General features: G+C 43.9%; 1 protein-coding gene across 1 annotated transcript; it reads right to left on the bottom strand.

Annotated features, from left to right (window-relative positions):
- Nucleotides 1–546: 546 nt before the first annotated feature.
- POLR1D (RNA polymerase I and III subunit D) lies at nt 547–12,279 on the bottom strand. The gene is made up of 4 exons (XM_032956510.2): nt 11,857–12,279; nt 10,932–11,006; nt 9,463–9,684; nt 547–2,598 (listed from the first exon to the last, which is right to left on the bottom strand). Exons 1-4 carry the CDS (start codon nt 11,877–11,879, stop codon nt 2,532–2,534), a joined length of 387 nt encoding a protein of 128 aa, XP_032812401.1. The 5' UTR covers nt 11,880–12,279; the 3' UTR covers nt 547–2,531.
- Between the last annotated feature and the right edge of the window lie 293 nt (nt 12,280–12,572).

A 12,572-nucleotide genomic window follows, 5' to 3' on the forward strand; every position in this document is an offset into this window, starting at 1 on the left:
TTGTGGCCGAAACGTCGTGAGAATATTATTGTGTTATTTTATTTTATCAATTTATTATTTTATTCTCATTCTACGTGACTTTACCGAAAGAACCTAAAAAAAGATAAACCCCCAAGATCAACAGCTTTGGGAGGTTCTAGATTTTAACTTTTCGTGACTGCAATGATCCATACTTTTTTACAGTCATTTAGCTGTGCTAGTTACACCTGATGACGGAAGTTTGTGTTGCCTCCGAAACGTCGTGATTTGATTAACTTTATTTTTTTATTTTTCGATTTAAAGCTTTCGTGACTGCAGGGATTCATCTTCTTGGTTCTTTCGGTAAAGTCACCGTGTAGAAGGGAAATAATAAAATAATAAAAATAAAACATAATAAAATTCTCACGACTTTTCGGCCACAACACAAGTAGCCTTCCTCAGGTGAAGAAACAGAACTGTCGGAAAGACAGTTCTGTTTCTTCTCCTGTTTCTTCACCTGAGGAAGGCTACTTGTGTTGTGGCCGAAACGTCGTGAGAATTTTATTTTATTATGTTTTATTTTTATAATTTTATTTTTACCTACGTGACTTTACCGAAAGAACCATAGAGCTTGGGGAGGCCTTCATCCAGCAGTGGACTGAGAAACAACTATGAGTGAAACCAAATGAGAGTCTCCTGACATGTAAACATCCAAGCTGTGTTTTGGCCATTGTCCTGATAGGATTACACATTCCACTGCGTTGTAAGAGACTAATTAAGTGAAATGTACACCGCTGCTTAGAAGATTGCTCTTTTAAAGTGCATCCACTTGTCAATCTATCGCACACTTCTGCTACAGACGGGCACAACTAGCCGTTCACTTACGTGATTATTAATTACGTTCTCAACAATGCAATATGCTAGATAATTAGATAGATGTAGCTAGAGATAACTGATAAATATAGTAACGATGGCAAGAACAAGAAGGGCAGGGGGGGGAAAAAACACTTGACTTACGCGATTATTATTTACGTTCTAAACAATACAATAGCCTCGACAATTAGATAGATGGCGCGATAGATAACTGATACAAATAATAATGAGGATGGTAAGGGGGGAGAAAAGGCCACTTGTTTAAAGGGGCATGCCAACAAGAGGTCATCCTGTCTGAAGCTCACTTGTATGTTTGCCCACTCTCTTTCTCTTCGAGCATTGTCACAGATTGGGAGGGCAGGGTTAGGAGGAGAGGGGGTTGGTGGGTGAATTCCCGTGTCCTCCTAAAGGGGTGAACAGTTCGTGCCTCCTTTCAAGCAAGGTTGGGATCTGATAGAGGTCGTGTGTTTGATGTGCAGAGGTTGCCCCCACCATCTTATTGTCGCGGCAGTGCATTTCAAAGGGTGTGGACCGAGCGAAAGGTTTGTCGCAGATAGCAACGGTGCCAGCCACCTTTGATCCTCCGGGAGACGAGTACAATCCGCCCGAGCTAGCCTCAAGGGGCTCTTCACTGTACACACACACTGCAGCTTGGGGTTAGCGACACCGCCACCACTGGCTGCCACGTGGATGATGCCCGTGATATGGAGGGGGCTCCATACACACGGCTGGTTTGGTTTTCTCAGATTTCTCCCGAGGCGATCGGTGATTAGTAATAGCATATATGGGCATAACTTTATGTTTGCGTCTCTCTCCATGTGAACGACAGCGTGTTTCGTCCATCAGCCTATCGACTTTCCAGACGAATATTATTCAGAGGCATTCATTTAAGCAAGCCAACTCCGCGTGGCGTTCGGCCTAAAAAAATGTTGTTGTTTTTTGCTCAATGTGGAGACAGAACAGGGTTACCGCCTCTACACGCTTCAACCAAACACGCTCCAAAGCGACGAGTGATTGGTTTGCACACAGCGATTGGCAACGTCAAGCCTCGTGGCAGATGTGACCAGCCCGTCTTTCCACGCAAGCTGCCGTTCACTTGCAATGTTGACGAGCATTACATTGTTTTGTTGGCTGGTGGCGTGGAAGGGCTCTGTTGCGGCGATACACAAACTCATTACGCGTTGTCGTGCAGCATTACGTGGGTGAAGCAAGCGGAGAGGAGGAGCGCTGTGTGTCTCCACATATACATACAAAATAACATTCTTGAGCACATTGGCTTATTGACCTTCCAGACCAATATCATCAAGCGTCATTTGTTTAAGCAAGCAAGCAAAGCTGTAACGTTCTTGTCCGCCCCGACTGGACATCTGTGAAAAAGAGCTTGATAGCTCATCGGATTCCTCCAGTATAAGTAAATATTTCTGATTCTGAAGTAAACTCTGAAACTGTGGGATTACCAGATGGATTACCAGATGTTATTGCCAATAGCACTCCACATATGTATTCAAATGGGTTCTGTCTTACCATCTGAGACATTGAGTTTTCCATCGCTGCTCTAATATAACAATACATAATAATGATGAAACCTTTGTGAGTCCACTATTGGATAACGGCCTTCCCGACACTGCTCTTGTTTACACCAAACCTCAGCATGCCGGCAGGAGCGTCTCGGTGACAGGGAACGTCGCAGCGCCCAGGGCTCAGGACTCGCCACTGATGCCTGAGCCGTGGCCGGGTGCCGGTCGGTCCGCCGGATTCACAGCGCCACTGGCTCCAACATCGCGGGGCACAATGTGTGGACAGCACACGGGGGGGAGGGGGGGACAGCACACAGAGGTGTGTGGACAAATAAAAAAACAAAAAAATTTAGGCGACACAATTTGATGTCTGGGTGGTTCTCATAGCAACACAGCTTAACGACTACATTGTCTGTCTGTGCTTATGCTGAACTTCTTTCGCACGGCACGTAGCCAGCCGTGCTAATCGGACGTGCGGATATAGAATATATATGTAATAAATGGCCAGACAATAGCTGCATTGTGGCCATCACGCAATCACGAACGTAGGTAGACGTGACGAAGAGCATTCAATGGTGCCCGCAATATGAATGAAGCGATGCCATCGGACATGTCCGCAGATACAAACGAGCCGCGAAGCTTTCAGTCGTTCACCGCTGCAGTCGCGAGGTAGGAAAAGGAAGTTGTGTGTTTGTTTTCACATTCAATGTGCTCTCCAACAAGGAGTTAAAAGGGAATGAGAGGCCACAAAGGGTCTCTGAAGCTATTGTCATGTACACCATTAACAGCTGGCCGAGACAATGCACCTGTCTGCAGATACTAATACAAAGCCTCTCTCCACTGTTCACCCTCCTGCCCATTCACCCTCTCTCCCCATGAGAACACACCGAATGCACCCCCACTTGTGCTCGCTCGCACGCACGTGGGCACACGCCTGGCATTTAGGGTGGGCGATTCGCACTCTTGACCTTTAGAGGACCTCTTTCACTCGAGTTTCACACCATGAACGCAATGCCTCCACGGTGTGGCCAAGTAAAAAAAATGTCTCTGCTTCGAAAAAAAATCCACGACGAATGATGGCCATGTCGGCCATCCTCTTGGATGTATTTACATATCGTGTTTTGACCCTCTCTGAATTGCACTTGCTGGATAAGACTGCCATCAATAAGGCAATCCTGACATCGATTTAACAACCTGAGAAATAAAGCATGCCAAGAAACTGTCGTATTTACCTTTCTTAGATAAAGCAGGAATTTCACATTTTACAACACCACCCACACTTTACAGTGTGGATTGTGTTGTCAAATACTGGCAGGTCAAAGATTGGTGGTGGATATTGCTTCACCGATGTTCACTGAACAAATCAGTATCGGCAGGCGGTGCGCAAAGTTGCTCTCGAATATGAACGTTCGCACGTCACGTGACATTTTTAAATTGACACCTTGTATTATTGGTGGATCTTGTTTGGAGTAGCATGTCCTACAAGATGAATGGGCATTCACCTTTGACCCAGGAAGTGGGCATTTCGCCCAGCTGTCAATTAAACGGACGTGCTTCTGCAATTACGGGTGAGTTATGGCAGGCAGCGAGAAGGCGCGTGCTAACTCACTCACACTCGCTAACGCGCGCTCGCTCGCACGGATCCTCGTACTGTTTGCTTGCATGCTTGGCCGGAGGAAAAAAAAAGTGTTACGCCTGGCACATTTAAGGGCAACAGGAAAATCAAACCATCTTTTCGAGTACATCGAGACGAACGTGACGTGTACGTAGCGCTAAAGGAATTCAACATTTCTGACCCAGCAAAAGAAAAACCTGAACGCAGTCATCGGCGCTTCAAAAACCATGGGCGTATTGAGCTGAGATACCATGTTGATATGCCTTGGATTGTACAACAAGCAGTCGAGGAGGCATTTTCGCACACTTTGGGGTAGTGGGGGATGGTGATGGAGGCGGGTACATTTGTCTTGACCCAGAGTTCAAAAGTGATTATGACCTTCTGACCTGTCGAGATAACTAACCCCCTCTGCCCTTGTGCTAAAAACAGGTGTGCCAATGTTCTTATGTTCCATTTACAAATGAATGTATGGGGGGCGGGTTTTCTCTACACATGGATTCTTTGAAATTGTTGTGAAAACATTTGTTTTGTATATGCTGGTTTCGGAGTTTTTTTTTCCTGAGCATAAATTATCTGGCTGTCGCCTGATTATGCTAGTTGTAATTACTGGTAAAACGTTGGACTCGAATTGTAAATGTTGTGGGTTTACTCCAACACACCGGTGTGCTGTACTAGTAACGAAATGGCTTGTTTTATTTACGTGACAAACCTTACTCATTGGCTGTCGGGTGGCGGCGGGTTTAACGACACATTTACACGATCTAACCCCAAAAACCCATAGTATGGACATGAATTATATGTACAATAGCTCACAGGTTCATGCTTCCTTATCAGCCCCCCCCCCCCCCCACCCTGTAATGTAGGAACAAAACAACTTCTCAGTCCAAGGAGTGGGCGCTTATTTTGTTGTGGAAGACACCCCCCATCTCAATTCACAACAATACGTATTTGTGCATAGGTACCATGGGACTCAAATTTTACACAGCCACATCAGTCGTTCTCAACATTATGCATTGTCAGCTACAAGCTGTCCTCCGGCCAGTTTTGTCTTTTCTGTACTACAAAAATACAAAGTAAAAAGTCTAAGTGATGTCGTGCTATATATGTTCAAATGATGGGCCACTTTGTTGAGATATCATTTGTGGCCAGATCACTTCTGAAAAGTTAATACCTGAGGGGGCTTTGCCTGGTAGGATGGGGATGGTTTAGTTTTGTTTGTGTGATTTGTTTACCTTTCTTGGACTTTGTACTACTGTCATGTTTTTGTACTGTTTGTTGTTGTAACGTTATTACCCACCCCTGCTGGACATCTGTGAAAAAGAGCTTCATAGCTCATCAGATGTATTATAGTCTGATTCATCTGTTTACAGGCATAAGTCAGTGGTGGAAATTCCACATTCCTACGGTGGAGGGCGAGTCTATCCATAGGATAACCACTGATGACTTACCCACAAACCGGTACTTATTTTAATGACCCTGCAGGATGATAGGCTGAGTCAACTCCCACCCAGGATTTGAATTCCGATTGCGACCCCACTTTCCGTACCACTCAGTCACCTGGCCAGTTCCAATTATGAACCGTTTAATCAAATACATGGACATGTATATGTTTTCCCATTTCAATACTAGTGTAGTTTGTTAAAATAGATTATTGCTGCCTGTCAGAAATTTAATCTACGTCACATTGTTTTAAACACATTTAATGTATGTTCAAGTCTGGAGGATATCATTTTTATTGATATCAATTATGATTATTTTATCCTCTTGTCCCACACTTTTGAAAATTAGGATTATAAGCCTATATAAGTCGGATACTTTAAGGTGATTAACAGGCATGGACTGACTAAATGGAAATGTATTTCCTTAAGTTTACAAAAGCCAAAGGGGCAACAGAATGTATGAATAATCGTGGCTAGTTGCTCCATAAGCCCTACGGCCACCTTATGGCATGCATAATACATTGCAACTATGAATGCTAAACGCTTCTTTAAGGAAACAAACGGTTTTCAAGAATACATGGCATTTTATAAATACATCAATACCACGTTGGTGTGTGCTAAAATATCAACACCAAATTATTAGGCTTACTGCGTTGAGAATAGTATTACCACTTGAATGTCACCACTTTTTGTTTAATCCGAGTGCCACCCAGGGCATTCAAGTAACGAACAATCCTCATCCAGATATTCCTGTGAGAACGTGAGCACGACATGGTGTCACATTCAAAGGCATTTTTATTCCAACACTTTGTAACACTCTGTCAACTTAAAGCCACCGCATGTATATCTTTCAAATTCGGTGTAAAAAGAAGCATGTTGCAACAGTGGTGCATCACGTAAAAAGTTTATCCTGTATTTTTCAGAATGTTGAAATGTAATTATGTGACACGTTTATGACTCATAGAATGTTTGCATGGGTCTGCAGGACAAACACAAGAATGGAAATAACAAAAAACCACACTTCATACGTGTCAACTTTATCAGCTGAAACTGTCAGGCATGTTGTAATTTACTGTTAGAGGCGGTGACCCCATAAATAAACCTGCCGCATTCCAAGAAAAGCATTTTATGGTGCGGCTATTGCCACTGGAAACAATGGCAAGCCCTCAGCCAGAGACAAGAAGCAACCAGACTCTTTGGGCCAATTCTACACACTCTCATTTCCTCTTGGCTCCGAGGGGGAGCCTTTAAAAAAAGGACAGGAGGGGGAGGAATTGTGGGAAGGGACCCTGCATGCCTAATTCAAAAGAGGGAGCAAATCAAAAATCGGAAGCAAAGCGCAATAAAGTGTGAAAGAGGACAGAAGGCTTGGGTGTGCTGGCTCCTTTTTTTCAGCTTGGACAGCGTTTTACGACTGGCTCGTTTGTGCAAACGGGGTAGCCTGAATTGAGGCATAGGAAGTTCGTAGGGTCACTTGTTGGGAACCTGTTCCACCGTGTCCCATTCTTCAAAGCAGGTCCCTGTAACAAAGTCTCACTGTGAAACACCTGCACCTGAGTGCATGTTATTACTACACAGGTAAAAGAAACAAAAAGAACTTCTCCACAAGTGAAAACTTATATGTTAATACACTAATATTTTAATACGAGTGGCGTGCAATGGACTCAAGAGGTTTGAGTGTCGAGACAAGGTTTTGCTAACCATCAGGACTTACAAGTACGAGTGTAATCCATCAGCTCTTAAGTAAGCACTCTCGCTGGTACGGCGTGCATAGTTTTTGCAGAAAGCTAAAAAAGAACAAGCCCCTGCCTCAAGGCAGATTAGATATCACGATGCCAACATACCTGTCTGCAGTACAGGTGTGCTTCGGGGAGCAGCACACGTCAGCTACGAGAAAACTACAGCTGCACACAGTTGTGCATGTTTGAGAATTGCAATAGAATAATATTCACCAAGTTAAAGCACTTTGGCAATCCACTGCAGAATGAAAGCTTCCCAAGGAATGTGTCAGTGTTTGGCTGACCATACTTCACAATGCTGGCAAGTCCAAGTTGTTAAAGGGTGGCTTTCGTACCAGTTTTGATATGTGCTGTATTACGCGGCATACACAAAAGCTTTTGTAATGTAATAATCACACCGTCTCATGAATGGCAAGCCTCTCAACCAGGAAGGCAACGGATTTATTACGTTAACATTTTTTTACATGTGTTCCAGTGATAAGGTAAGGCAATACATACTCCACACTTTCAACACACACATTACTGCAATATCAACACGAGTATCCAAACAAACTCTAAGAATATATTTACAATTAAGACTAAAAGGTTGGCATAGGCGACTAACAAACATTAACACATGTTTGTTAACAGAAACTTACTGCGTTAGCAATTCAAGTGGCACTTACATGCTTTACATAAAAAGAGTTTCCTTGGGGCAGTATAGTCAAGGGTTTATTTTTATTGTGTTCACAGCCTATGCTGCACTGCCATCTAGTGAAGAGGCAATCCACAGCATCTGTTTGAGCCAATGCTCCCTTTTGTTTAGTCGCCCAACAGCACGTACACACAACTGTGCACATTCCAATAATAAGGAATGATCTTCAAAGTTACACACAGTAGTTGACTATTGTTACAACTGGAAACACTTAACTGTAATGCATGTACCAGGGATGGGGAACCCACGTGCCATGGACCGGATACGCCCAGCAACTTAATTTCATACATGAGGCCACGCGACTTGCACCATTTTGAAGAGGCCTGTAGATGATATTTGTGCAAGCATATTAGCCACATTAATCGATACTCGTGCAAAATATTTTCAACCTGGCAACAGTGTTTCTAATTTTAGTGCACTTAAGTCACTTCTCTTACCTCAAGGGCCTCTTACAGCAACAGAAGTGACTGAAGTGTGTTAATGTGCCACCGGCGAAAGGAATTAGAAAGTCTTATTCAGCTCTCCATAAGATAAAGGGCCCCCACCACTGGTATAAACCTCTAATCAACCTCATTTTAATGTTATATACACATTACGTATTACACCAGTAAATGCCATTGGAAGATTATATATCAGGCATACAAGACTTGTGCAGCAGAACTGTTTCTATATCAACTGAGAAAAAAACGTGTGTATGCTTTTGCATGTAAAAATAAAGTGACAATTGGGTTCATTAACCTGCAGGGACATCTGAACCAGATTTGACTTTCTGACCCCAACAGCATAGTGGCCTGTAAAATAAAATGCTGTTGGGTTGCCTCATGGCAAGAGAACTTCACAAACACTTAACAAACACCGTTGGACCCATTCATGGTTTGAATGTTCATATTGCTTTTTGTATTGCTTTTCCTATGTTTTTAAAATGTAAGTACAATTATTGGTAGACACTATTAATCAAGAGAATGTGACATTAATTAGTAGGAATATCATTAATTAATAGGAAAATAATATAATTATTCACAGCACTTTGTCAATCTACTGCCGGATGAAGGCTTCCCCATGCCGTGTCAATCATGGGGGTTGTTTTACCATTTTTCACCATGTTCGTTCGTTCAAATTCGTCAACGGACAGGAACCAGGACCAATTCAGATATCACACAGCATTGATATTAGCTGTGGCAGGAAATTGAACTCGTATTGCTAGGATCATAGCGAAGTATGCGAACCACTGTGCCACAGCACCTCTTATAGGAATAAGCACATTTAAACTTAATATACCGTATTGCCATTTATCAGTTTGATAATCACATTGTGCAAACCCTGTGTTAAATCCTGAGGTGAGGTTAAAGTTGCCAAAAGGATATTCCCTATGTTAACGGAAGGTCACATCAAATGATATTGGTAACATGAACAGTTTATAGCCACAAAGCACAGTGCAGCAGTGCAGTGCATGCAGTAACAGCATAGGTGATGCAGTAATCAAACAGCACGGCACTACCGTTCTTTACGAAACTCGCCTTTGCTAGTCTGCACCACTTCATCAGTGCTATTGTGCTCATACATTTTCTCCTTCATTGAGCCGCTATGATGTGTCTCCCCGGGCTTCTGGTATGGCTTAAAACCATACCTTCTCCTGGTCTTCTCCTTTAAATGTTTCTCTCTTGCTCCGTCATCATGGCTCTCCTCTTTGTGTCCCTGCACAGGGCTTTTTGAAGGTGGGCTGGAAGTGTCTTCACGACTGGCGTGGTCTCTTGACGAGGACGCTACCCGGCTGCGTGGGGGCATCAGTGCACCGCGTAGCGTGTTCACCAAGAAGCGCTTGTTGGTGGCAGGCAGGGGGCACTTTTGCCTGGAACAGTGAATACCAGTGCAAATTTGAATTTGAAGTCTTTGCATTAGCTGCTGCAGCACAGGTAATTCTAATAGTGGAAGACGGTTTTAAACCTGGATCTTTGAAAGACATGTTAATAGAAGGCCCTGTTTTAGAACATCACAATCAATCTAATATTCAAGTGTAAAGATATAGACATGTCTCTCAGCTCAGAGCGCTGAGTTGGCTCCACTGAGACTGGAATTGTATCCAGATAGCTGCCTGTGATTACACAGATTCTCAAGTGTACCGAGTTGTTGATATGAACCTGGTCTCCAATGCATAAAAACAAAAAGTGACATTACATTTGGTTCTGCACTAATTTGGTAATATTCCCACTATGAGAATACAAATATTAGTCTAACCATGATGTGACAAATAACACTCATTCCTAGAGCAGGTAGGAAAGTGCTGCCCTCTGTTGTATGGAACAGTGATCACTTAAAGGAATCTCGTAGGTAACCCTGTGATAGTTTTGTGATAGTTTAACACGTAGGCTTTCGCGACCAGTATTATTCATAATGTTTTTTCGTTAGATCACGTAAGTATAAATATGTCGAAACCCTCCACCACCCGACACAGCCAATAAGTAAGGGATTTGTCACGCAAACAAAACGCCAAATAGTTACTACTTCAGCCCACCGGTGTTGAAGAGTGAATCCACAACATTTACAATCAGAGTACGACGTTTCGCTGGTAATTACATCCAACATCATCGGGCGATTTGCCACTCTTTAACACACCGGTGGGCTGAAGTAGTAACTATTTGGCATTTCGTTTGTGTGACAAATCCCTTACTGATTGGCCGTGTCGGGTGGTGGAGGGTTTCGACACATTTATACTTATGCGATATATCCCAAAAACATTTATGAATAACCCTGTGATACCAGATTCCGTGGGCCATTCCCGAAAACACTAGGGGTTGTACTGCTGTGCTAGAGATCCAACTTGATTCTTTGTGTTTTGACATGCCAATTGCACAATTGGAAGAAAAATTGGGGAAATTACATTTTTTTGTCATAAGTTCAAAAGCCCCCTTTTAGTGATGCATTTTGAAATTCAACAGGTTCGACTGTTTTGGTCAACAAAGCCCACAAGTCAAAGCAGTTTATTTAAAACGGATCGAAATCTCACTTTTCACTGGTGAAAATACATTTCTTGATGCACATTAGCCATTAAGTGTGGCAAGTGTAAAAGTATGTTTTATAAGCCCATGATGAACTCACCAGCCCATAGTTCCCATAGTCTCTGCTCGCACTCTGCCCCGATTTGCTTCTTGTAGAATCTCTTCCCTGGCAAGCCTTAAAATATTGAAGAAAAAAGGGCCACGCATGTTACGGCAATACATCCCGAAATCCTTATTTATCAAGTACTCATCCAAACGTTGTCTTGAAAAACATTAGGTCATATATATTATGAACTACGCTGAACGAGTATGGCACAAAGTTCACATATGCTGGCAGTTGAGCCAGTGGTGGAAATTCCTCATTCCTAGGGCAGGGATCAGATTGTCTTGAGTATATGGTAACCACTGTGGACTATCCACATATTGGCACTTTTTTACTTCAATCATTTATCTTTGTTAGCAATGTTGAAATAATCTATACTGAAGTCATGATCCAGTGACATCACAAGCACTGTGAAAACACAACACGGTACTGTCCTGTTTATCCAGGAAAGCTTCACAGTCTTAATACTCTTAATTTCTCGAAAGTTTTCTTCAATACGAAACGTTATTATTGAGGCTGGTTCTGCATTGGGACATTTGGCGAATTTCACCAGTGGGATAGCGGTGATTTAAGTGGTCCGCGGTTCGCAATACTAATTTAGCCATGCTCCTTGTCCACGGCTGACATCAGTGGCGCGTGAGATCCGAACCTCACCCAACAACACCTTCACCATCACCCACCGGCCAGCGGGGTTCCGCATGGTCCGGTTAAGCAATCACCACGAACCACCACGGCGTGGAAGAGTCCTGCCATCCAGCAGTGGATTTACAATTGGCTGTGCATGATTATTTACGTGGGAAAATGAACTTCAGCACGACTATAAAGTCACATCATGTTTACGAACCCCCCCCGCTAAATCAGCAATTGCAATTCCATTTATCGACCCAGCACGGCACAACCTTCGAGTTAGAAATAAAATCACCTTTCGAGCTCGGCTTCGTCCATTAGTGCAGTTATTTCTCGGCTAGACACAAGCTCCCCACATAACAGCCGTATTAAATGTATTTAAAACGTCTCTTTAAGCCACTTAAGGCGACTCCGCGGGCTGCATCTCCGCCGGGCACGGGGGGCACCTACAGTCCGCAGAGAAACTAGGCCGGGCCGCGGCTTCAAGCGCGGCCTACTCTAAAACGCCGACGGGACTTTCACTTTTTTGATCGTCGCAAAAACGTGAGTGATTTAAAATAAAAAAAAACACACACACAACTCTCCTCGACAGTGAATCTAAAGCCGAGGCGAAGGCGCAAACGCGCGAAGGATTAAAGCCGGGAGCGATCTCGCCGCTTGTTGTGCGTTCGGCCGAGACGTAGTCACGTGCCGCCGCGCCGCCGCTACGCGCGCGCGTCACACCACCACGTGACGCGCGCGCGCTCGCACGCGTTGGGGGGCACCTCGAGGTGCACCTAGCCTGGCACGAGCGCATCGTGGCGAACGGCGGCTGCTCTTTGTTGTTGTTGGGCAGTGGTGCACACAGCTCGGTCAGCGCATGAGCCAATGGTTGACTAAACTTCCCCCGCGCCGCATCCGTTTAGCACGATTGGCTGCGTACGGTGCGAAAGAAGTTCAACATACAATGACAACACACGCTGCCATGACAATTATATTTAACACAAATTCAAGAGGCGACTTTTCGGCCAA

The sequence above is a fragment of the Petromyzon marinus genome, chromosome 18 (assembly GCF_048934315.1).
Source record: "Petromyzon marinus isolate PM22_M1 ecotype Great Lakes invasive population chromosome 18, UKy_Petmar_22M1.pri1.0, whole genome shotgun sequence".
NCBI classification, from domain to species: domain Eukaryota; kingdom Metazoa; phylum Chordata; class Hyperoartia; order Petromyzontiformes; family Petromyzontidae; genus Petromyzon; species Petromyzon marinus.